The sequence below is a fragment of the Engystomops pustulosus genome, chromosome 10, assembly GCF_040894005.1.
Source record: "Engystomops pustulosus chromosome 10, aEngPut4.maternal, whole genome shotgun sequence".
Taxonomy (NCBI): domain Eukaryota; kingdom Metazoa; phylum Chordata; class Amphibia; order Anura; family Leptodactylidae; genus Engystomops; species Engystomops pustulosus.
The window spans coordinates 21,494,063-21,521,573 of NC_092420.1; the positions used below are offsets into that span (position 1 = coordinate 21,494,063).

Sequence of the window (27,511 nt, forward strand, 5' to 3'; positions counted from 1 at the left end):
CTCTTTAAATAGCATAAAGAGTTATAAAATCTGTGGTGTGCATCTGGATTTTCAATTTTTTCATGCATTGTATGCCTGCATTCTAGGCATGATAAACCTGCCTCCTAGGCATGATAAACCTGCATCCTGTATGCCTGAAAAGTAGGCCTACAAAGACAATCTCCATAAGAAGAATCAATCCCTTCCTAACCTTTGCCGACCTCTCCCATAGCCAAACCAGTTCCCTACACTGTACTGATGAGATGCAACAACACTGAAACATCGCTATCCACAAGAAATTGCCTATTCCTTCTGGAAAAGACTTACTAGTATGGCTATTATTCCATGCCATCAAGCTTCTCAAAAGTCAAAGCTGTGTTATTTAAAGTAGCACTCACTGAATATTTTTCCTTTTCCTTACCCAGAATCCCCAGTGAAGCATTATAATGGGAAAATTATTAGGACCAGTTCACAAAGTGCCACTATCCCTGTATTTCTGGATGTGGCTATATAATAGAACGTCAAATCCGATATTACTTAGAATCCTTCCGGGGAAATTACTGCGAGTTGTTTGGAGAAAAACCATTTAAATCACTCATCAGTGAAAGTACATTATAAATAGGATTAGATCTACTTTATTTATCTATCTTTCCACTTGAACCAAAAAGTTTGTTTTCAGCAACAAAAACATTTATGTGAAGAATTTCATTGCTGCTGTTTCTGGAAGGAATGAGAAAAATACGAAGCTTTCATCATTCAAGCCGAGAGAATTCCGCAGCACAATGAGCCATTCACATTTCAACTATTCGAGACATGTGGCGCCTTTTGTGCATTTAGAGCCTGTCCCCGCTGTTGTGACTGTGGCAGAATACCGTCCCCCGTTTCCAAAGGATTATGGAATGCAATGGATATTGGCGAGTTGTTTGTCTATCGATATCTTGGAATTTTCAAGAGATCAAAGTACACATGATAATAGAAAGACAATGGACAGGGTAAAGGAAAGATTTCTCTTTGAACTATAATAATACCAGGGACAATGAGAAATGAGTAAGACTGGATTTTCCCAACAGGTTTGGATTATACTAGACAAGATCTTAGTTACTTTTTAACTTACGTTATTAAAACGCTATGGATAGTGAACATTCCAGATTCTCTATCCATACATAAAGGTGCTGTTTGGATCCCTGGGGTGGGGTTTAGCTGTAAAATCAGCACAGATACCCATAAGGGAAAAATGGTGGAATCTTATCATGCTGCAGGAAAGAAAGATTCGGCAGGTCAGTGGAGTCTTCCAGCATGTTCCCCATCCAAAAATAAAAACAAGCAAGCTTGTTTCAGCCTGGGGAAAAGTTCTTAAATTATGGTTCAAAGCTGGGGACCACCGTATCCTCCCTAGGATTCCCAAAAATACCTAAAGTGAATATGGACAAAGATCATCTTTATGAGACAACAACTTTAATGATAAATTTACCTTATATACGCGAGTATAAGTGGACCCGAGGTCCCCAATTTTACCACAAATAACTGGGAAAACTTATTGACTCGTGTATAAGCCTAGGGTGGGAAATGGAATGATGCATTGACAGCCTCCTCCGTTAATGAAATGCCCTATGCAGCCAGCCCCCCATGGTATGAAATGCCCCATGCAGGAAGCCCACCACCCAGTTATGAAATGGCCCATACAGCCAGCCCCCCATGTTATGAATTTTACCATGCAGTCAACCACCCCAGTTATAAAATGCCCCATGCAGCCACCCCCCCCCCCCCAATGATAAAATGCCCTATGCAACCAGCCACCCCAGTTATAAAATTCCCCATGCAGCCAGGACCCCCCCCCCCATGATAAAATGCCCTATGCAACCAGCCACCCCAGTTATAAAATTCCCCATGCAGCCAGGACCCCCCTCTCTGATTAAATAAATTACAAGCAAAGCACCTCAGACTAATTTGCATAACTTTTTAAAACTTTTTTTGGAGAAATCGTGCCGTTCTGGTTTTTAATAAAATAAGTCCCTAGCAGATGGCGTCCTAAGGTGTATGTGTGTAGAACTGTTCTACAATAAGTCAATCAGATGTGTTACGCAAAACAAAGTATTTTTTTGGTCCCTATGACACTAGGCTTTTCATAGTACTTGGCAGTCATGATAACTATTAGGGGAAGGATTAATAAAGCTTCATTGTAGACACCTTTCATAACTTCTACAGCAGTCTGGGACTAAAGTTCAGTAAATAATCAATATCCCGAGGGCTTCACCAGAGGTCACAGTGAGCAGAGGTCTGTTCGTAACTAGGAGCCGTCTGTAAATCTAGTCTTCATAAGTCGGGGACTGCCATTACAAACCCGTTAAAAGAATGTAGCAGCTTTTCTGATTTCATACCCCATGGCTACAACAAAAAAGACACAAGGAACTTAACCAGGGCACCAGGTATTTTCACTGGGGGTGAATTTACAATGGGTACAGAAAGTATTCAGACTGCTTCAAATTTTTTTTTTTCAAATTGGAGTCCAGCTGTGTTTAATTAAATTGATTGGGCTTGATAAGAAAAGGCACACACCTGTCTAAATAAGACCTCACAGCTCACAGTGCATATTAGAGCACAAGAGAATCTTTAGGTCTATGGAACTGCCCAAGGAGCTCAGAGACAGAATTGTGGCAAGGCACAGACCTTACCAAGTTTAGAGAAGAATTTCTGCTGCCCTCAAGGTTCCCATTAGTACAGTCATCCAGCCAAACTAAGCAATCATGGGAGAAGAACCTTGGTGAGAGAGGTAAAGAAGGACCTTACGATCATTGTGGCCGAGCTCCAGATATGCAAAGGGAGATGGGAGAAACTTCCACAAAGGCAACGATCACTGCAGTGAGGGCTTTATGGCAGAGTGTGCCGATGGATGCCTCTTGTCAGTGCAAGGCATACGAAAGCCGCATACAGTGTGCAAAACACATGAAGGACTCCTAGACTATGAGGAACGAGATTCTCTGGTATTATGAGACAAAGATTGATTTTTTTGGTGTTAATTCAAAGCAATGGAGAAAACCAGGCGCCGCTCATCACCTGCCAAATACAACCACAACAGTGACACATGGGGGGGGCACCATCAGGCAATGGGGGCAGGGACAGGATGACTGGTTGTAATTGAAGGAACGGTGAATACGGCCAAGTACAGAGATATCCTGGATGAAAACCTCTTCCAGATGCTCTGGACCTCATACTGGGCCGAAGGTTCACCTTCCAACAAGACAATGACCCTAAGCTCACAGCTAAAATACCAAAGCAGAGGCTTCAGAGCATCTCTGTGGAAATTTACAGTAAGAGTGCAGTTTATCGCATCCTTGCCACAATTTAACTTTCAACACTTACCTAAAGTCCCCACTTCAGTGCCGATCGACTCCACCACAAAATCTGCAGACTTTCCCACCACTCCTCCAAAGAGACCAGGGCCCCACGCTCGCACTTTCTGGGGGCCAGCTTCTGGTCCCACCTGAACTTCAAAAGGGCTGAAATGGAAGAAATTAAAAATGAACAATTTCATCCAGTGGTTGCACAGCATTTAGGATTTTTAACAGTGTTTAGGTACAATACAAAGAAAATATGAAGACAATGAGTCAGTCTTCTAGAACTCAAGTTTTTAGCACAGTCAAATCAACTAAAAGCAAAGTGTTAAATGGTTGTATATGAAGTGCCCAATATCATAACAATATCATGGAGGGAGTGATCTGCTAATGAATACACCGGCCTCATAAACAGCTGTGTCCATTGTATTCATTAGCCAAACTGTACTATATTTTGGAGCCATTATGACCAATAGTAAAAGACAACTATATCCAAACTCACTTTGGGAACATAAAGTCTAATGACACATCAGCTTTTATTATTTCTATGGGTTTTGTTGAACATTTGAACACTCATCCCATTCAGAAGATATCTTAATCTCTGGCACATTGCAGTTTAAAAAACTTGTGAGAACAAGAGATTTGCGCAAGAGAAAACCTTTTTGGTGACCTTTGCATAGTGATGGCATAATGATAAGCGGCACAGCTCAGCCTCAGTTAATGATTTTCTCTTGATGTGAAGTCATGTTTTGTGATATTGAGCTTATAAGCATAACATATAGAAGAATGACATGCAGTTAGTTTTCTCTAAGACCATCTCAGCCTCTCCTGCTCCTTCCACTTTCCTTGTAGGGACTCCATTCCCTCCGCAGGTATCAGGGAGCTCTGCCCTCACATGATGAGAACCAGAGATAGGCCTCTACCCCCCACGAATACAATCCACTTCTATCTTGCCGCTATCACTTCCATGATCGCTATACCCCTAGGCTCTTATGTATCCACCCCAGCAGGTAAACAAGGCTGCTTTATTTTATACCACATGAACATACCCCATAAGCCATTACAACTATGGGCTAAAATAGACAGTTGTGCCTGAGGGAGCTCACAGGGTTCACAGATGGAACCAGAAATCTAAATTATACATGGTAGAAGATGTTCCATTTACAGATCTGATATTAGGGTCCTGTTGTTCAGGGATCTCCCACATTGGGCCACATTAATATTAGTGAGGCAAACTGCACTATCCTGCAGAGTGCACACAATTCAAGAAGACCGGAGCATGAACCATGCGGGCGCCCAAAGTGCTTGAGATTTGTGCACCATTAGGAACAGGTGTTGGTAAATTGCATCAATATTGAATTGAGACTTTAAAAGGAACCGTGTCACCAGATTTTATCCCATTAAACTACCATCAGGTAGGGTATGAAACATCCGTTCTAGAATTCCTCCCTTTAATCTCACCTGTTAAGGTATATATAAAAAAATGATCCTTCAAAGTCATGTGAAAATGAGTAGAGAAGAGTCATATTTTGCCTGAGATGAGTCAAGTTTAGAGGCTGCAGGGGGTTATCACATGAGATACCAATATATTTGATTCTATAGTACCTAAAAACATCCACAATTCTGAACGGATTTAAAAGGTGAGATGCTTATCTTTAGAGGGCATCTACCACCAGGACGAAAGACTGTATGCAAATGAGCCTGAAGGGCTCCAGGCTCCATAGGTGTTAATAGAGCCTGGAGCCCCTCAGGCTCAATTGCACACATGTTTTCATCCTGGTGGTAGATGTCCTTTAATATGACACCTGCAGCATGTGCTATAGACCCAAAGAGGGAGGCATCTAGAATAATTCTCCCCTGCAGTCTCTAAAACCTTGATGCACTTCAGTTAATAATTGACTCTCCTCTGCTCTGTTTTACATGACTTTGGAGAAGATTTTGTTGTATAGATAAACTGGTGAGATTTCACATAAAAGAAGGAATTCTAGAAAGGATATTTCATACACTCCCTGAGTGCGGCTGGTAATTCCCTTTAAATTGTAGAACAGTTCATTCCTACTCATAGTCTAGGCTAGTGTAAGACTATGATAAAGAGGTGATACTCCAGGTCATAGGAGTACAGCAAGTGGATTAAGGAGTTTTGTGGGTTTTAGAAACTGATCACCTATCCTAGGAGTACAGTGATGTGTAGTCCATATCGGACGTGGCCTATTGAGGTGCAAATAAGATTCTAAATGACACCTTTCCATTCTATATGACACTATATTATTCAATTGTCAATGTCGTGCTTTAGAATTAGCTTTGGTTTACAGAAAAGAGGATGAATGTGCATAGGAGAAAAGCTCCCTGCAATAAATCCTTACACTGCGCACATTTATAATGATGTAAGAGGCCGTGAGAATCCTTACAGCAGCGACACATGCACAATAGTTAATCATTTTGCCGGGTCCTTCCAGTTGTTTCCATGATGATGGAATGTAGAGATATAGGATGGAATTTAATCGAGCCCTACACTCCAGAATCCAGGCGTCCAAAGGTCACAATATAGCGATGTGTGTCTCTTTGGGTAAGGGTTGAAATGTACTAAGATTTATGAAATGTAACTTTTTAAAAAAGTTACAAAACTCATCACGCCCGCACTCCAGTGACGTTACACCTCACAACGAAAGTGTTAGACTTAGAGATGCAGTCATCATGGGACATTGGTTAAAGGGGTTGTAAGTCGTTTGCAAAATTATCCCGTAGCCACAGGATAGGGGATAACAATCTGATTAGGAGGGTCTGACTGCAGGGACCCCCACCAAAAATCCACAATACGGGGGTGCCATTCTCAATAGTGCATGGAGTCACATCCTGACACTCTATTCCAAAGTAAAGGAGTGTCAGAAATTGCAAACAATTGACACCAGCAAGAGTTTAAACATTTCCCTTAATATACATTTGAACATTATCCAAATAATTTGGCACATAAAAAAAAAAAAAAGTTTTATGTGAGTTAATGCTACTTTTACATGGCTGGCTTTAGGCTTTATGTTAAAATGTTATCTCTAAAACACAGGACGGGTATAACATTCTGATGTCAGGACCCTTACTGATCTTGAGCTATCACCTAATGGATAAAGAAGCAACTAGCCAATGCACCCTGTGGCTCCACTTATTCTCTATGTTCCTCTGTTTGGATGTCAGACACCTGGCGATTCACATGTTCTCCCCAAGCTAGTTGATAGGGGAATACGCTGCAAGCTTGAGACAGGCCATTTAAAAGAAATCTACCATCAAAATCCATCCTGATAAACCACATATACTCAGATCCAGGCACTGTGACTGTGGTAATATTCTTCTATATGTTATCTATGGCCTCCTTCCTTTTAAAACTATGCTAATGAGCCAGAAGGGCAATGGGGACAGTACCATAACCCCCTTCATGCTGTAGCTTCAGTGGCTGTTACACTGTGCAGAGCACTTCCCCCTCCCACTGTGTAAGATTACAGCATGCAGAGTGAGGGGGTTAGTGATGAGAGAGCAGGTGGGAGGGGAGACAGTGTAACAGCCTGTGAAGCCGGAGCAAGGAGGGGCTCCGGTTATGCCCCCCAAAGACCTTCAGTCTCATTAGCATAATTAGAAAAATTGATTTTAGAAGAAAATAGTCCATAAATTCCAAATATAAGAATATTACTGCAGTCACAGTGCCTGGATCTATGGAGTAAGTGCCCCTGGAATATCATGATGGATTTTGATGGTAGATTTGTAAAATATGTTGGATTACATCTTCATCAAGTTAACAAATAAAATTAAAACAAAAAACAAATCCCCAAAATTTTGCAAGCCATATGTTCTATTTTGCAAATGGAAACTTCTAAACAAAAAGACATAACGCTATATTAAATATTTATGGAGCTTAATCTTCTTACCTTTTAGGGATGTGATGTCCACCCCAAGTGATGGTGACCACATGTTTCCCCGGGTGCACGGGGTAATATTCAAACAACTGCACGCCGTCCACCGCCTCCAACTGTTTCACAAGCTCATCCAGACCCTCTGCCAAAACACATCAGCACAATGTTAACTTTATCTCAAAACAGCTTTTAGTTTGCGGCAGAGATGACAAATGAGTCTTCTAAATAGATTTGATGGAATTTTTTTTCAAGCTTTGGACAGGATGCCCGCAGTCTCCCACATTGTACATGGTAGTTATTAGACATGCTAGGGATATGTCTGGAATGTCTACTATTTTTTTTTTTTTAGCATTACCAACATCTGTACCGATCTGTGTTTCACTAACCAGGACGACACATCAGATCTATTCGACATACACTTCTGAGAATTGCCAGAAGGCTACAACTTCAAGAGTGTCTTCTGCTCTATGGATCTCTGGTGGTCACATCAGCGGCTGATATCATCTTCCCTTGTCATATTAGTTACATAAATATTTTAATTATAGGATACAAAATGCATATCTTCAGACTTTGGAAGTCACGGGTAGTCCGTGTGGAAGAGATATATTTTCCAAGAAGGACCCACCCTCCATAGGATCTCTTCTGCTTTTATTATTGAAGCATTGACCACTGACCATGTGTCTTGTCAATAACTTTTGTGCGAGTTGATCAATAGGGGTGCAACATCCACCAATCTGCTGAAATTACACGACTCCATTATTGGATTTATGTCCACGCAGATTCTCTTTTTTGGAGCTGAGTTCTTTTGTTATCATCAGTGGGGTGCCGGCTGGCAGACCCCTATGACTATATCACCTCCGCCCATGCGGGAGTATAGTCACTCAGAGAAAAAGGCCTAGTCAGGCCTCTGCGCTGAGTTGATTGTGACCTGGAGGTCACATGACATCATTTTGGGGGCCATTCTAAGGATTCTTCACTCCTGCGGTGGCCTAATGTGATGCTGCAGCCACAATCAAATACTATCCCAGTGATAGTAAGCCTTTCAACGAACAAGTGCCAAAGCCTAAACTAAAACTCACTTATTTATGAAGTGGCACAAGGCAATATAAGCAGCAACTTATATCTCCCTGCACTGTCACCACTTTCAATTGTATTTGCGTCGAAAGGACACCAACACAGCGGAGAGATATTTGAATTATCCCCCAGAACAAGAAGAATTGTGGGGCCCGGAAAAGGAGCTTTAATGATAATCCAACCTTGTGCTAATCCAACGCTGGTAGTGGCAAGTCATGGGAGTGCCACAGAAAGAGCTCTGAGTGTCACCTGTGGCACTCGTTCCATAGATTCACCACCACTGTCCTGTCCCATAGAGACAGTCAGCAGTATTGGTGTGCGGAAAAAACCCTATAAATTATACTGGAAAAAGTTTGTTTTTAGAAGTGGGCACCGTCACCCAACTAGGCCCCAAAGTGACGACAAGGAATTCTGAGGCAATTAATATGGGTATGATAAGCAATGGCTTTTAAAAGAGGGTCCACCGCACATAAACGTATCTGCCAAACCAAAACTCAGAGCATAGTCTTCTCCAAAGCTCTTCTTGAAAAACTAATATCTTCCATAAAGTAATAAGTTTTCAATAGAGAAGTTCTGCATGGACTCACAGTAACAAAGATGGCTATAAATTTGTGAATCCGGGTCCCTGCACGAGGACTTACCCTTTTGGCATGGTAGGGGGTATCTAACAATTAAGCATGACCCAAAATGACCTTAAATGTTACCCAAAGTAATAAGACTATATAGATGACCTGTACCCCGTACAGATAATCCTACCTTATACAGTGTTAGCGCAGAGTTACACATTTGTAGAAATTGGAGAAGCCATTTAAAAGGGTTTAGTTCATCCCATTGCAGCACAGCAGAGAACAATGTGAAAAGCTACTAAAACTGAGAAGCTAATCCAGGGCATTTAGTCAAGGATCAGACACTCCTTAGAGGACAATGAACGACTAGTATGTTATTGTTCCAGTCTTCCAGCAGATAATAATTTGTCATTTCCTGCCCTCGTTGCATAGAAAATGGATTAACTATCAATTACCAAGTCAAGTTATTTTCTTTGGCAGGTTCCGAGAAGAGATTTTTGCATTAAACTGTTATAATAAAGACACCCCCTAGATTAAGCAAGTGTTTGCATATATTATAACAATACCAGACACTTACTTGGCCCCTTCACCACGACGTGGAGGTCACCACTTCCTGCAGTCCGGGTGTCGACCTTAAAATCAGCAGTTTCTCGAATCCTGACGCCTTTGGGCTGCAAGCCACGTCCGCTGGCTCGACAAGCGTTTGGGTTACAGGCTGTTGAAAAGGAAAGTGATAGGAACGTGTTCTCAGATACTTGTATGGCGATAGTGTCTGTGCGTGGAGCACTCACATATCTGCGGTTCGGGACTGATGGAGGAAAGACGGCTAGACAACATGCTTGAGCATGCCAGGCTTATCAATGGAGCAAGCAAAAACTATTTTGGAGTCACTAAGACATGCATATGGGGGCAAATAAGTGCATAGGAGCGATGCAATAATTCTCTTAGGTGCAATTTGTCAAAAAAGATCACGCTGCAAGAACTAGATAAAGGGGTGAAGTTAAGAAACTAAATTCGAAAAATATTAGAAGCTTCAAATATATTAAGATAATCTTGGCCAGTTGTGTTTTCTAGTCATAGATAGTGGGGCGATGGTGCAATTTGCCATATATTATAAAATTGTACATCTCCTATACAGGCAGTCCCGGGGTTACATACAAGATAGGTTCCTTGGGTTTGTACTTAAGTTGAACTTGTATGTAAGTCGAAACTATATATTTTATAATTGTAGATCCAGACAAAAAAAAAGTTTTACCCCAGTGACAATTGGAGTTTAAAAATTTTTTGCTGTAATTGGGACCAAGGATTATCAATAAAGCTTCATTACAGACACTTTACAGCTGATCATTGCAGTCTGGGACTATAGTCAAGTATCAAAAGACTTCACCAGAGGTCACAGTGGGCAGAGGGGTCCGTCTGTAACTAGGGCTCGTCTGTTAGTCAGATGTCCTTAAGTAGGGGACCGTCTGTACTTTAAAAACTTTAATAAGTTCCAAAACCAAGAGAGGGGGTAAAAAGGTTATCCATTTAAGAAGAATCCTAACAATATGATGTTGTCTTGCGGAGTCGCAATATGCAAGTTATAGTTACATATTCCTACAGCACTCCCACAGGTGAAAAAAGGTATTACACCTTAGCAAGTACAATCAATGGGTTTGCTTTAGATTGCGTTAATATATTAGGTCCCCTTGGAATAAGAATTAGAGGGAGGGAACATAAGTATTAAAGACCCATAAAACCCATCTAAGGTTTAGAACTGCATTTTTCCCAAACCCAAGACTTATAAACATAGCAGAAATCTAATAAAAAAGCAAGATAAAATAGACTCAAGGAATGTCCATTATCTTTCTTGATAACCCCAAGACTTTGGAAGTTTGCCTAAATATACTAGTTAACACAATGGCAGGGGTTAATGAGCAACCAGGAAATTAAATCCAGGCCTTGTAATGAGTGACCAGAGAGGACTGTATCCTAATGAGTAGTATGGCGGTATTACTTCTTGGAAGCGTCACATCTGTGGCCCGTAAAACTATTTATTTGTGTACAGTAATGTCTGGCTCTATGAGGATACAATGAGACTTTCAGTCTGGCCGGTGAGAAGAAGAAGAAGAGTAAGATCAGTCTAGTTAATGTTCAATGGCACAGATACTAGAGCGCGGTGTATTATTGTGTGATGCTTTCCTAGTGACAGTCATAAAGCAGGGTAATACAACAACAATATAAACCAGCTGACAAGTGTCTGTGCTACTACATACTGTAAAGTCAAATTCATCACTAGAGATGCCTTTTAGCTGAGGTCACATGCGGAAATAGGTGAAAAGTAGGTAAAAACATTCACTGGCTGTGTCAATCTAAGAAATCAATATAATTAGTCAAGACTTTGTCCTAAAGTGTGCAATAGAGCAGGAGGAGCTGAGCAGATTGTACATAGTGTCCTATCTGCAGGTAGAATGTTATAGAGCAGGAGGATCTGAACAGATTGTATATAGGGTCTTATTTGCAGGAATATATTATAGAGCAAATGGTGCTGAGCAGATTGTATATAGTGTCCTATCTGCAGGTAGAATGTTATAGAGCAGGAGTAGCTGAGCAGATTGTACATAGTGTCCTATCTGCAGGTAGAATGTTATAGAGCAGGAGGAGGTTAACAGATTGTATATAGGGTCTTATTTGCAGGAAGGATATTATAGAGCAGGTGGAGCTGAGCAGATTGTATATAGTGTCCTATAGGCAGGTGGAGCTCAGCAGATTGCCTGCAGACAGGGCACTATGTACAGAGTGTTTTAGAGCAGAAAGAGTTAAACAGATTGTACATGGTGTCCTGTCTGCAGGGAGCATGTTATAGAGCAAAAATCACTGAGAGGACTTATATATAGTTTGGGAAAAGATGAAGAGTAACTTGTATTATGTTAAATCAATAAAGAAAAAATAATAAGTGAGACAAATATTCGTAAATCCTCTACATGCCACATGTTTATAGATGGTTAAAGTTGAATTACAGACAAAACAGGTTAATTGATGCTTTAAAGGAAGAGACACACAATTGTTAGATGACAAGACAATCCATAGAAAACAAGACGGCTTATGACCAGTTGGCAATGTATGGGATTGAGCCGTGGTGTAGGGCTACGTTCACATGACCATAGGGTGACGTATGTATGGGCACAAGCTTGCGGCCGTACATACGTCCCCCATATGCCTACTGGCCTATGCCTGGTTAGAAACAGTTTAATAAATGGGATTTTGAATATGTTTTGAATATCTACAAAATTAAGGCCACCTCATTCTTTTGGTGGTGAATATAAACCACCTAAATGTCACAGAACCAAACAGTCCGGAACCACTGAACGCAATGGTCATTCATGAGGTGAAATATAAGATATTGTAGACAATGGGGTTGACAGACAACATGTCCACACGAGCAGACATCAAAAATCCTGCAAACTCTTACCAACCCTGGCCTCAACCCAACTATGAGGCTTAGGCCACATCCGTTATCCAACAAGAGTAGAGAAGATCAGAACTGGGGATCAGAGATCTGGACGCGCAGCAGGAAGGAGGAGGCAGATGAGAGCAGAGCATTGGAAAGCAGAAGAGAAAATGTCTCAACAGAGCAAGAAGCCATTAATCAAAGCATTGCACGTGCCAGAAAATTGTATAACCCCCAACAACTCAGGAGATAGAAGCCATGAAAGCGTTATCTTACCGAATAGTTCTAGAACCCGATATACATAATCTCCACACCTTAATGTTAAAATCCCTTTTCTTTCAGCTCTATATATTTCCTGATGTAGGCTGTATATATTTTTTTAAGAAATACTTCATTTCAAAGTTAGACCTCAGGGCGCGCGTGGGGAAGCCTGTGGGGGACAGCTAATGGGGAAGCCTGTGGGGGACAGCTAATGGGGAAGCCTGTGGGGGACAGCTAATGGGGAAGCCTGTGGGGGACAGCTAATGGGGAAGCCTGTGGGCACCCGCCTAGGGAAGCCTGTGGGCACCCGCGTAGGGAAGCCTGTGGGCACCCGCGTAGGGAAGCCTGTGGGCACCCGCGTAGGGAAGCCTGTGGGCACCCGCGTAGGGAAGCCTGTGGGCACCCGCGTAGGGAAGCCTGTGGGCACCCGCGTAGGGAAGCCTGTGGGCACCCGCGTAGGGAAGCCTGTGGGCACCCGCGTAGGGAAGCCTGTGGGCACCCGCGTAGGGAAGCCTGTGGGCACCCGCGTAGGGAAGCCTGTGGGCACCCGCGTAGGGAAGCCTGTGGGCACCCGCGTAGGGAAGCCTGTGGGCACCCGCGTAGGGAAGCCTGTGGGCACCCGCGTAGGGAAGCCTGTGGGCACCCGCGTAGGGAAGCCTGTGGGCACCCGCGTAGGGAAGCCTGTGGGCACCCGCGTAGGGAAGCCTGTGGGCACCCGCGTAGGGAAGCCTGTGGGCACCCGCGTAGGGAAGCCTGTGGGCACCCGCGTAGGGAAGCCTGTGGGCACCCGCGTAGGGAAGCCTGTGGGCACCCGCGTAGGGAAGCCTGTGGGCACCCGCGTAGGGAAGCCTGTGGGCACCCGCGTAGGGAAGCCTGTGGGCACCCGCGTAGGGAAGCCTGTGGGCACCCGCGTAGGGAAGCCTGTGGGCACCCGCGTAGGGAAGCCTGTGGGCACCCGCGTAGGGAAGCCTGTGGGCACCCGCGTAGGGAAGCCTGTGGGCACCCGCGTAGGGAAGCCTGTGGGCACCCGCGTAGGGAAGCCTGTGGGCACCCGCGTAGGGAAGCCTGTGGGCACCCGCGTAGGGAAGCCTGTGGGCACCCGCGTAGGGAAGCCTGTGGGCACCCGCGTAGGGAAGCCTGTGGGCACCCGCGTAGGGAAGCCTGTGGGCACCCGCGTAGGGAAGCCTGTGGGCACCCGCGTAGGGAAGCCTGTGGGCACCCGCGTAGGGAAGCCTGTGGGCACCCGCGTAGGGAAGCCTGTGGGCACCCGCGTAGGGAAGCCTGTGGGCACCCGCGTAGGGAAGCCTGTGGGCACCCGCGTAGGGAAGCCTGTGGGCACCCGCGTAGGGAAGCCTGTGGGCACCCGCGTAGGGAAGCCTGTGGGCACCCGCGTAGGGAAGCCTGTGGGCACCCGCGTAGGGAAGCCTGTGGGCACCCGCGTAGGGAAGCCTGTGGGCACCCGCGTAGGGAAGCCTGTGGGCACCCGCGTAGGGAAGCCTGTGGGCACCCGCGTAGGGAAGCCTGTGGGCACCCGCGTAGGGAAGCCTGTGGGCACCCGCGTAGGGAAGCCTGTGGGCACCCGCGTAGGGAAGCCTGTGGGCACCCGCGTAGGGAAGCCTGTGGGCACCCGCGTAGGGAAGCCTGTGGGCACCCGCGTAGGGAAGCCTGTGGGCACCCGCGTAGGGAAGCCTGTGGGCACCCGCGTAGGGAAGCCTGTGGGCACCCGCGTAGGGAAGCCTGTGGGCACCCGCGTAGGGAAGCCTGTGGGCACCCGCGTAGGGAAGCCTGTGGGCACCCGCGTAGGGAAGCCTGTGGGCACCCGCGTAGGGAAGCCTGTGGGCACCCGCGTAGGGAAGCCTGTGGGCACCCGCGTAGGGAAGCCTGTGGGCACCCGCGTAGGGAAGCCTGTGGGCACCCGCGTAGGGAAGCCTGTGGGCACCCGCGTAGGGAAGCCTGTGGGCACCCGCGTAGGGAAGCCTGTGGGCACCCGCGTAGGGAAGCCTGTGGGCACCCGCGTAGGGAAGCCTGTGGGCACCCGCGTAGGGAAGCCTGTGGGCACCCGCGTAGGGAAGCCTGTGGGCACCCGCGTAGGGAAGCCTGTGGGCACCCGCGTAGGGAAGCCTGTGGGCACCCGCGTAGGGAAGCCTGTGGGCACCCGCGTAGGGAAGCCTGTGGGCACCCGCGTAGGGAAGCCTGTGGGCACCCGCGTAGGGAAGCCTGTGGGCACCCGCGTAGGGAAGCCTGTGGGCACCCGCGTAGGGAAGCCTGTGGGCACCCGCGTAGGGAAGCCTGTGGGCACCCGCGTAGGGAAGCCTGTGGGCACCCGCGTAGGGAAGCCTGTGGGCACCCGCGTAGGGAAGCCTGTGGGCACCCGCGTAGGGAAGCCTGTGGGCACCCGCGTAGGGAAGCCTGTGGGCACCCGCGTAGGGAAGCCTGTGGGCACCCGCGTAGGGAAGCCTGTGGGCACCCGCGTAGGGAAGCCTGTGGGAACCCGCGTAGGGAAGCCTGTGGGAACCCGCGTAGGGAAGCCTGTGGGAACCCTGTGGGAACCCGCGTAGGGAAGCCTGTGGGAACCCTGTGGGAACCCGCGTAGGGAAGCCTGTGGGAACCCTGTGGGAACCCGCGTAGGGAAGCCTGTGGGAACCCGCGTAGGGAAGCCTGTGGGCACCCGCGTAGGGAAGCCTGTGGGCACCCGCGTAGGGAAGCCTGTGGGCACCCGCGTAGGGAAGCCTGTGGGCACCCGCGTAGGGAAGCCTGTGGGCACCCGCGTAGGGAAGCCTGTGGGCACCCGCGTAGGGAAGCCTGTGGGCACCCGCGTAGGGAAGCCTGTGGGCACCCGCGTAGGGAAGCCTGTGGGCACCCGCGTAGGGAAGCCTGTGGGCACCCGCGTAGGGAAGCCTGTGGGCACCCGCGTAGGGAAGCCTGTGGGCACCCGCGTAGGGAAGCCTGTGGGCACCCGCGTAGGGAAGCCTGTGGGCACCCGCGTAGGGAAGCCTGTGGGCACCCGCGTAGGGAAGCCTGTGGGCACCCGCGTAGGGAAGCCTGTGGTGGAGCCAATGACTGTGCTTTAGTTTGAGGAACTGTGGGGGTCTCAACACAGTCCAAATAAAAATTCAACATTGATTAAAAAAATTACAGCACCTGATAACATTTATTAATAATCAAGAAAACTAGAGTAATTAGATGGCATTAGAAATAATCATGGCTACAACGCATGATGGGTGTCAAATAAAGTTAAGACCAAAATTATATTTAAAAATTTTCATACTCACCTTCACCAATGTTGACCAAATAGGGGCATTTGGGTGTAAGTTCCCCACCGAAGTTAATATTAACATTGTGAGGCCCAGCTTTCATAGGCTTGTAGGTGCAGCGGTATACACAGTTGCCTTTGTCTTCAAGTACAATCTCTACAGTATTGTTCCTTCCGAGAGGATCGATCACTTCAACACCGACGTCTCCAACTCCAGCACCTAGTGCAATTACAGGGAAGAATACATCAGAATATATTATTTCACCAGAGACCTCTGAAGACTTCCTAATAACAGGTTGTAATTGGCACACGGTCACATACAAACCACAAGTACTTTATGGACCACGGTCAAAGCTAAGCAAAGGCCTCAGTAGCGCACGAGACATTGTTCTATCCTGAGCTGGAAGCCCCACAGATCAAGAGACAGATCAAGAGACTGGAGGCAGAGATGGGGTAAGTACCCCTGCCCCCTCTCCCAGAGACGGAGGATATTTTAATGTAAGCCTAAATTACTGAATGTATTTTTATTTTAGTTTTTATTTTAAAGTCAATGTTTGTTTTTTACATAGTAGCCCAATACACAATTTCTCCTCAACGTAGAAGTTCCTTCAAGAGTATTTGGCAGAATCCCATCTTGAATGATATCCTATCCAGCATGAAATATATTAATGGATCACGCAGATCCTTCACTAACATTACTTTTGTTTGCTTTGTGTATTATATATATTATACACAGGCTATCGATCTAAATGTGACACCAGTCTGCATAAAAACGGTGTAGACACCAAAGGAAGCCTCAGCTTTCATCCACAGAAGGCACGAGCGGTGTTTTCTTTGGCTCCAACGTTCGGTGGAATAAGAGCATCCTTTGTGTTTTCTGTTCTAAAATTAGCAATAGTGGAGGAACTGGCTAATATGTCAGGCCAGGCTGAATTACCAGAGGCCGCGTGTTAGCTAAATGCAGGAGTGTAGAAAGAAAGGCAATTATTCATACAGGAATATAATGATGTAAGGCATTTTCACTTTATGGAATCAACAACCAATTGAGAAACCTTAAGAATCTGTAATGCTAGCGCTAACCTCCTGATGAATAGTTTCAGTTTCGGCTGCTGGCCAGATGGAAAGTGGAGAAAAGAAGTGAGGCTAAAAGGGGTCATCAGGAATAATGATATTGATAAAGGTGCACAATATCAGAATTTTAAGGATCCAACAACCCAGCATTCCCACCAATAAACTGAGCTAGGCAGGAAATAGCAAACAAGTAAAGCAGGAAGGATATAGCTACATTCTCTGTTTAGTGGCAAAACCTGGTAACTGCAAAGAAGTTACAGTTTATTTAAAGGGAACCTACCACCACGAATCTACCTATAAAGGTGGTAGGTGCATGTACAGGTCGTGAGAATAGCCCTTTTTAGAGCTAATCCTCACGTCCCCGCTATTTATTTAAAATCTTTATTGCCCTAATATGTAAATGTAAAGCGGCTACTGGGTCGTGGAGTAGCCAGACATGAGGCTCCACCATGCCCCAGTAGCATCTTTGCTCCTCCTACCCCGAGATCTTCGGCGTGCAGCTCCTCGTAGTTGCGCATCCTCGTCCAAGAAGCCGGCGTTCTGCGCATGCAGCCACTGCTCCGAACCTGGAGCTACTGCGCATGCGCAGAACTCCGGCTTCTTGGACGAGGGTGCGCAGCTACGAGGAGCTCGCGCCGAAGATCTCAGGGTAGGAGGAGCAAAGATGCTACCCTGTAGCCTCATGTCCAGCCACGCCCCATTAGCCGTTTTACAAAATTTACATATTAGGGCAATAAAGATTTTAAAAGGGACGTGAGGATTTGCTCTAAAAAGGGCTCTCCTCACGTCCCATACATGCACCTACCACCCGTTCTACCTTTATAGGTAGATTCGTGGTGGTAGGTTCCCTTCAAATGGGAGCTAAGCTGAAGTGACTCCATTCAACCACTACATATAGAATAGTGCTTTCTGCTTCCTATTAGATCATATGTTTATCAACTGGTAAAAACATCTGTGGGGGCTGCTGAATGCTGGCCCCCCACTAATCTAAAATTGAGAAACTATCCTTAAGGTCATCTGCAATTAAATCCTGGAAAACCCTCTTTTCCAACAGCAGACATGACAGAGGAGGGAGGTCCAGCCAGTTGTCTTACAGCAATGCACATAATAATAAAGAAGGAGAAATGGTTGAGCTCCATAGATTTCTTGATAGAGCTTTTAAAGTAAGATTAGATAAAATAAAGAGGGATCAAAATGAGAGAATGAAGGGATAGTAGAAAGTTTTTCCATTTTCTGTTGTGGGATCAGACTATATGTAACTTCAGAACAGTTCAATATGATCTGTATACAGATGAGCCCTCTACTGGTGACAACAAGAAGCCAATTAATAAACTTTTTTATAAAATGTGAGAGAATCTGAGAGAAGCAGTGATTCAGGCTTATAAAATGAAGAATTAAAGGGAGTCAAAATAAATGCAGAAGACGCAAGGCCCTTCTGGAAGCATTCATGTATCCAATCCCTTAAAAATTTTACGCCCACAAAGGTTGGCATTGAATACAGTGATTGAGTGCTGAACTTGGGAGGTTGTTTAAATACCAAATGCCCAGACCGGAGTCTTTAATAGATTGGAATTCCTCATTTGTTTGTCTTCTTATCCTGTCTGTCAAACTAAATATTTTAAGAGAACTGGCAGACTAACACTTCATAATGAATTGGCACCAAAGCTAGGACTCTAATAATCACTACCAGCCTGGAGAATCATAAGTCATAGGATAGATAAAAAAAAAATGGAAATATTTGATGCAGATGCAAGTTCACTTTACAAATCCTGGATGCAAGTGCGTTCTCCAGATTGTCCAGTGACATTTCCTAGATCAGGAATGTAAGTTTGTAGTTTAACTCGCTAGAAAGTAAATGTGTCAAGCGTCGATAAAGGAACTTTGCTTTAAAAGTTTAATGTGCTTGCAAAAGTGAGAAAAAAAAACACATGTTTACAAGGTGTGGCAATTCAGACCATCCTCAAAGGAAGAAGGGTCCTTTGTCACAACCTCCCAGCCTAAAGCGCTGACTGGACAAGGGGCTCACATACACACGGAGGAGACACCTGGCTGTGCATGTGTGCGTCAGGAGGAAGGGGAGGTGAAGGGTGATACATGGGGGGTCAGGGGCCTACCACGGAGGAGCATACCACCTCAAATGATAACTATGGCAATGATGAATGTTATATATACGATGATTAAATTACAGGTAGTAATATGCTATTACTTGCCGGATGGGGTAAGTGGGCACTGAAACCACAGGAAAGCAAAGCCACAGCCACAATTTCTCTGCTACACTGTGAGCAGTTTTTATGAACACATGATGGTCTATACCATGAAGGTCCTATTCAGTGAACCCATAGGTCTTGAGTATTTTTTTCCTTTATGCCAATTTTATGTTAAATGATTGTCAACTCTTTCCTCTAATGTGTATGAGAGTCTCTTGACTCAATACTGATTGAAGCCTTCAGGGAAAAGAAGGATTAGATAGGTAGATTTAAATACACTTCATCTTAATGATCTCACGCAACAAACCTATCCTTCCAGGATTTCCAGGTGTCGGCTCCCAGTTTCATCATTGGGGCAAATTTACTTACCCGGTCCTGTCGCGATCCCCGATTCGGACGGTCCGACAAAGATGAAGTCCGGCTCGATTCCCGTAGCTCGTGCACCCGATTTCCTGCATGTGTCGCTTCCCTGATCAGGTCCACCGGAGTTCACCTTCTTCTTCCCGGTGCTTGTAAGTGCATATATTGTGACACAATTCGAATTTCAAATTGTAGTCCGAATCCGTCGGGTTGCCCCCCCAATTTGCGCCACGAAAGTCGACGTAAAATCCGATCGCGTGCGCCAAAAAACCCTGTTAAATGCGGCGGATATCCCGACGAAGATGCGGTCCGCGGACCCTTGTTAAATGGGCCCCATTGTGTCAATCTTCCAGCCTTTAGCACTGATGGCTGAGCCCATGGGACTATATGTGATACTTGGACTAGGGGACCACTTGTCGTGAAAGAGGTCTCATGACCCCAGGCACTGATGCAGAAAGGGACATCTTACTTCACAAGAGGTGTCCTGCGGTCCGAGACGTCCCATCCAGACTGGAAGACCAACGAGATGCTGGAAACACAAGCAAAACAGCCACACTATCCACTTTTCCAGTAATCCTGGAAATTCCCTTTGAATGGGGTTGTCCAGGAGTTGAAAAACATGACCACTTTCTTCCAAAAACAGCGTCACACATGACCATGGTATCTGCAGTCATAATAACGTCTGGATTAATCAGACGTTATTAACCGAGGCGCTGTCCTCTGTTGTTCCTTTTTTTGTCTTTGTTTCAAGAGTATTACAGCTCGGCTGCATAACGATAAATGGAGCTTAGATGCAACACCACACACTACCCATGGTCAGACGTGGTGTTGCCACCATGAGAGCCACCATGTTTTTAACACTCTGGAAAACCTCTGTAAAGGAATTACATTTTCTCAGCTAACAAATTAAATACAAAATCCTTGGCGATATGCAATCTAGGATTGACATCTTGGGGGAGATCTATCACCACGTTCTCTGGCTTCTTGTACTGCTCTCTCAGACTTTTTGGTCTTATTTGAGACCAAAATGTCGCATAAAGCAGTAGAAGAAACTACACCAGGTGGTGATAGATCTCCTCCTTCTGACATTATCTGCAGGACAAGTCTCTAAGCTGCTGAAATGCATGGCCAGCCAAACCCAGGCCATGTCACCTATCAACCAAGAAAGTACTTGATGGACAACTAAATATATAAAACCTTCTTTAATTGCAATATTAAAAGGAACGCTCCAGTCAAAGCTGAATGACCTTGCTAGAACCCAGAGTCATGCACGTCCCTTCAGGGGGCGGTCACACGTTGCAGTTACAACTGCATTGCAATCAGTAATGTGATTTTAGGTGCAGTTTTTAGTCAATTTAAGAGGTGAAAGATATGAATTGAACGGGTAAATTTGATTTCAAAGGGGAAACCTGTTCCACAAATGTCATTCACCTGTTAAATTAACAAAACTGCACTTAAAATCACCTAAAAACATATTGCGATGCAGTTGTAACTGCAACGTGTGACTGCACCCTCAGGCGCTGCACAAGATATCATTCAATGAATCAGCTGTAACTGGAGTGTTCCTTTAAGAAGAGTGTGAGAAAAAACACCAGCCCTCTGAGCAATAAACCATGAAATATTATCAGGAAAATGAAGAGAGAACAATACGCACCTGCTGTGTAAATGTCGAAATAAGTGGGTTTATTGGCGATATTACCAGTTGCCTCCAAGCCTGGCCCTTTAGCTGTCACTTTACTGGCGTCTCCTTGAGCTTTTTCAACGTTCACTTCAAATGGGCTCTTTGAAATGTGCTGACCGGCGAAGAGCACAGTCACCTATAAAACACAACATTAAAAAACACGAGGAGTTTGGGCAATGCTCACGATTCACACAAGTGGGTTTTACTAGCTACACATCCAAGTGCGGAGTGTTAAAAGATTGACACCATCATAAAAACCAGGGTGGGCTGAGGCCTGCCTCGGCTTGTTAAGCGTTATATTTCCCAAACTGGAGATCAATCTCAAGCCAGAGTCTTCAAGTAACAGATCACAGATCTCATTTCTTTCAAGACGTGACAAAAGGTTGTAACGCAGAAGAAATTAATGAATCTTACATCATCCTTTTACGACCCCGATTTCGCTTTGATTTAATACCGACCTTTTTTGGAGTCGGACCCAAGATTTACTGAACGAGAACTGAAAATGTAAATCAGAATTGGCTCTGGGGAACGATGAGGTCATGACTGGACTGATTATGTCAACAGCTTGTTAATGACATCATCCATACAACTATATATACAGACACACAATAAAAATCGCAATGCTGATGCCTGTGATGGATGGTTTAGGAAATGACTCTCGTTTTAAGGGAATCCATAGCGTGAACAGGTTAAATGGACTAATAAATTGTATAAATATCCTTCTACCATTTACATAGAGAACGTAAATAAACCAAACCTGGATAGAAATGGATTAGCATGCATATATAAATAGATGTCCATGCTTTTATGTGTGATTAAAGGGAACATGCCACCAGATGTTACCCCATTAAACTAGCACCCAAACTCATGTCGGTCATGAAATGTCCTTTTATAGAATTCCTTCTTTTGTGTTATATCTCAACCAATAAAAAACCTCTTCCAAAGTCATGATAAAATGATCAGAGAAGAGTCATATTTTCCTGCAATGAGTTTATAGGAGTGTATGTATATGGCCAATGTTCGGCAAATTAATTTAGGACTCTCTATTATGGTGACGTAGCTGCAAAAACTTTACTTCGAAAAGAACTCAACAGACAATGAAATGATTGTATTAAGCATTGTGTAACACCTCAATTCACCCGAGCTGGTTCCGAAGTAAATGAAAGCCGGGAACAGTATATACAAATCAAAACTGAAAACTGAATCAATAAGAAACCACTGATCTGCTTATCGTTGACGTGCCCTTCTTACAAAAACTTGTTCACATCTTAAAAGTTTTAAACCATGTTTCTTCGAAGTACATATTGCACTGTAATGTTTGGCGCTATGTGGGGATGTCTTCTCTTGCTGTCATTTAAGATCCCTACAGCACCCCCAGAGTAATTTCTGCTAACATCACAAAAATATCCATATTATATAAAACAACACTTGGTCCTCCAGAGGGGAAATGCTTTGCAGCTGCTCTCGTATCTCTCTTTAAAAGGCAAAACTCCCTAAATAAAAACCGAAAAGCACAAGACCCAGACTAAGCAGACGGTGAAATCTTCCAGCTTGACACAAGATGGGCTGTTAAACTGCTTGAAGCTTACATGGATATCTAATAGGGATTTAATTACTGACATTAGTACAGCATCACGTACATGCGGTGTTCCTTGGTTTGTGCCAGGATTTGTTGGCTCTGCCGCCAAGAAATGAAGTATGTTTTTCTTTAGGCATTTTTTTTATCTATTCATTGATTGTATAAACACTATTGAGTAGCAAAGGATGTAAGCCATATGAGTGCGGCATTAAACTCAGCACACAAAAGGGGCACTTACGTGTTAACACATATGTGTGCAAACATTGGCAAAAATAAGAAGAAAAAAACATAAATTGCACCAACATAAGGGCCAAAAATGAACCACTTTTGCACCATTTTTCAGAATTACAAAAATATTCATTTTCAAGCCGGTTGCAGCCAAAAATGTTGTCGCCATAAGTTTCGTGTGACCCCTAGTAATTTACCTTATGGACGCCAGTCACTTTAGGCACATATTCCACAGAGAAGGTCTTATTCTTGTCATTGTTGGCCGTGACCTTGGCCTAAAAAAAGACAGATAAATGATAGGATAAGTGTGTGGACTGTGAAACATTGGTTATCAAATACGCAAGAAAGCCACATTGGGGAGATTTATCATCAAGTGTCTGAGGTAAAACTGTTCTAGTTGCCCATGGAAACCAATCAGAGCTCAGATTTCATTTTATAAACATCTGTGGGTAGATGAAAGCTGAGCTCTGATTGGTTGCTATGGGACACTAGAACAGTTCTGCTCTTAGAGACTTATGATAAATCTCCCCCAATTATCTAAGGAAGGTAACAAGGCCTTGAAATATGGCTGACGTGCCGTCTGAATATGACCAATCTACTGACCGAAAATGACCATCTGAATGGACCCAGCTACAAACAGCAAATGCCAAAAAAATTTGCCTAGCTGGCAGCAGTCCCAACAACATCTTTCAATCATGTTCCTTACAACTACATTAAAATATTAGCACTAAGTTGCAGAAAGCAAAAGTTTTCTTCATGCTCTCAGAATGGCATCTTGATAAGGACTGAGGCCTGTCAGCTGAGAATGCAGTCATGTGAGATTATGCCATATCACTGAAAATTACATTGTGTATTGTTCTCCAGTTTACAGCAATTTTCAGCTATAACGACTTTCTGTCCGTTTACGCGGAGGTACAATCAGCGAAAGAGTGAAAGTGTGAGTCACAAATATGTCCAGGAGGCAACTAGAGACAGTCATTAGCAAACAATACAAACTAAGGCTTGCCATATCAGAACAAAATATTCTACCATACCCCGAACACTAAGATCGTGCTCTATTCCAACCATAACATGCCCTAAAGGTTTGGAAGGTGGGGAGACAGTCCCTCAAATTTTGGTAGAGAGTTCCAGGGCACAGGAAGTAGTTCTGAAGATGGTTGTGAGATGAGCATAAGTAGACATTGTGCATGGGAGATTAATTTGAATGTTGTAGGCAGGGTTGGCTACAGGTTTGAATAGTCCCCTGTGTGACAGAGCCTCAGTAGGCCCCTTTGCAGTGAACATGGCAGCATTAAAAATTCAGAAACTAGTCACCTAGGAAAAAATTCTGAAACTAGTCACCTAGGAACAGTCACCTGTTCCCTAAAATATTCCCTAGTTTATCATACCAAACAGTCCCCTCTTGGTTATTTTATATAACCCTATGAATTCATTAGATACAGCCTTATTTGGGGCCCCCCAGCAGATCTGCGGCCCGGCACTTGCCCAGTGCTGTAGTAGGTTCAATCACTGAAAACCCTATGATAACTAAAACAGAGCTCTGGTTCCTGTATCGGGTCAGGCAGTGATGTTCTCAGAGTTCACAGTACTCCATGGCCTAGATTACCACACCTGTGGTACACATATCCAGTGGTAAAAAGGGCCACATCTGTGGTGGGTATTTGCACTGTATTAATGTCGTACTTTTGTAGGCTACAAAGTTCTATGATCATTTCCATGGAGAAACAGTAAACATTTTTCTGAAAAATGGTACTTAAGAACGTCAACATAAATCTACCCCCATACCTCTTCTCTTATTCCTTCAGGGTCCTCCACATACACCAGAACCTCCCCTTGTCCGGCACTGATTGTCTCCACCGTGAACGGTGCTGGTCTTTTCACCATGTTTCCGGTGGGCTCCACACCTGTAAACACAACACAAAATATGACTTGAACCCAGTTTGGAGATATTAAACCTGTAATTTAACCATTTCTCAATAAATTAGAGGGAAAAATAGGTAATATACAAAATGGCCACCATAAAGGCTCCTACAGGCACAATCACGGGGGGAGAAGTAACATGATGAGAACACCTATGACTGACACTGTTGAATCATCCTGCAGACGCATTTTTTACATCAAGAACAGCACAAAGATGTTTATGCTTCAGGAACTTTTTTAATTTTACAACAATTTTAGTGGAGCCGAGAGTATTTTTCACATACCAAAGTGTGTGGGAGCCAGCGACATCCTATAATTCTCATAGATAATAAGGACACTTAATCCTCCCCATATATCTACAAACAGGCTGATCTGTGACATTTGAAAAGTATGAAATCATACAAAACCATTTTCTACTGTTTTTTACAGTAAAAGTTTTAATGGCATTGGGCGTGCAGATGACACACTTCACACCTTGTCTCTTCACCACACCTTTGTCTCTGGAGGATAAAACTTTCACCTCAGGATTAGGGAGAGCCTGAACATATCTCAAGTAAGAAGATAATTTTTGTGTTTATTCACAAATAACATGATATTATAAGTGACATGTTATTCCACAAGTCTAGTCTGCAAGGCTTGTATTTAGCAAGGAGTTCCTAAATCATTAGGTGATCCCTGTATAAAACTGTAAAAATATACTTTTCTTTAGGGGGGGATGACTTTCAGAAACAATTATATCAGATTTCTTAGTTTTAACAAACCAGTATGTCAGGGATATAAATACATGGTCAACTTGGCCGAGTGTGCATGTGTGGATAAGGTAGTCACTTCTTCCTGACTTGGGTAATGTCTACGTCCTTGCTATGTAATAGCTTTCAATGTACATGGGGAATATCAAAAGAATCCAGGACACCGGGGACATTTTATTACAATAAATATACTTAAAGGGAATCATTCAAGCAATTTAATCGCCAGAAAGACTTTATACAGCTGGGTTTATGTTTTAACATATTCAACTCACCTCATCCTGTTGGAGAGTCCAAACTAAAACCTGGTGGAAAGTGTGAGTAGGTCTGGTAAAATAGGTCCACAAGATTCTGGCGCATGCGCAGTGCATCTGATGAAGGGCAAAACACTTTGCTTCACTGCACAGTGACCCAGTATCCAGAACTTGCGGAGTGAAGTGATGCACCCTGCCCCTGGCTTTACCAGACACTCAAGTTGACCCATCTCACCAGAGCCATGCCAACTTTCCAAGGGTTTTCGCTGTGACGTAGCAATAGGCAGAGGTGAGATAACCCCAACTGTATAAAGTCATGCTGAAGATTTAGTGGTTCCAAACTACCGGACAGATCTACTTTAATATAATTTTATAATAATAACTTTAAAGGGGTTGTCCAGCTTTAACTAAAAGCACAAGAACTGGCAGATTTATACATGGAACAGATGTCAATCACCGATTAAAATCACTTTTCACTGTCCACCATGGCAATTTAACGCTATAGACAGTTTATGCTGAATATAAGCACTAAAAAATGGGGGAATTAATTAAAATTGGCATTTTCAACACCAGTCTTAAAATCCCCCTCGCTGGGGGGTTCACATCCTGCCTGCCCTTATTGCCCTCTGACCCAACATGCCCAAAGTGGCGCACAGGTTGGAGAAGCACAAAAACTGGCAGGGAGAGGGAGATTCATGTGCTTTCTATGTGTCAATCCACTCAGCTTCTCTTGCTCTATATCATGCTATCCAATGACAATATTTATACTAAATATCCAACCATTATCATGAATGCAAAAGTCTTTACCTCGACCATAAGCTCGAGCTTTTTTAGGGTTTAACTTGGGCTTTAAAGGAGCTCCAGGTTTAAGTTTTGCTTTTGGGAACTGTGACAGGTAGGTCATAACTGAGTGTTCGTCCACGTTCGGGTGAATAATCTCTTCTGGGGCTATCACCTGAAGATAGGAACATAAGAAAAGTATTAAAGACACTGTTATATCTTCTTCTTGTTTCCAAAAAAACATAAAATAAACAAAAACATTTAAACAATTTCTGATTCTATAGTCTATTGCTCAGTGGTGTCTTTCTAAACCAATGCAGGGCTGAGGTAAGACCTATGTGGGAGCCACAAAGTTGCTCAAGATGATATGTGGGTAGATATTCACTGTACTGCTCTGGGGTATCTACGTGGATTCATCAGGGGCTCTGACGGAGACCTGTCAATTTAATGAGTCATTAAAAGATTCCGGCGTCTTCTGGGTCCTTAAACGTAATTTACCCGGATTACAACTAATTGTAGAGAAAAGATTATGAGGCACGCCCAACATCTGACTCAGAATACTACATTAGCTTGAGTGTTTTTTTTTCTACAGAAATCATGTAGAAACCTTATATCAGAAATAATTTGGCTGTGACATCTCAAAAAACAAGATCCGAACACTTTGCACAAACTTTTAGCAGTCATTTTTATAGATTTTACTCCACCTAAATAGATTACATTATTATTTGTGACACCACTTGTTTGAGTTAATTCGTTAAAGCTGCAAAATCAGACAAAAATATTTCTGGAAAGAACAATTGGACTCCTTTTCTAACTTTCTTATGAGCCGTTTTATACACTTGTCAGCAGGGCCCTCGCTCCTATTGCTCCTTATGACGGTTTGTACTGTTTTGT

General features: G+C 44.1%; 1 protein-coding gene across 4 annotated transcripts in view; it reads right to left on the bottom strand.

Moving 5' to 3' along the window:
* Window positions 1–27,511, bottom strand: part of FLNB (filamin B) — a 136,712-nt gene that overhangs the window by 50,878 nt on the left and 58,323 nt on the right. For all 4 annotated transcript variants that reach the window (XM_072126653.1, XM_072126651.1, XM_072126652.1 and 1 more), the window contains exons 4-11: window positions 26,645–26,792; window positions 24,703–24,821; window positions 23,115–23,192; window positions 21,084–21,246; window positions 15,811–16,011; window positions 9,425–9,562; window positions 7,223–7,349; window positions 3,340–3,476 (exon numbers count right to left, since the gene is read on the bottom strand). In XM_072126653.1, coding sequence (XP_071982754.1) covers window positions 3,340–3,476; window positions 7,223–7,349; window positions 9,425–9,562; window positions 15,811–16,011; window positions 21,084–21,246; window positions 23,115–23,192; window positions 24,703–24,821; window positions 26,645–26,792 — 1,111 coding nt within the window. The remainder of the gene's footprint in view (window positions 1–3,339; window positions 3,477–7,222; window positions 7,350–9,424; window positions 9,563–15,810; window positions 16,012–21,083; window positions 21,247–23,114; window positions 23,193–24,702; window positions 24,822–26,644; window positions 26,793–27,511) is intronic.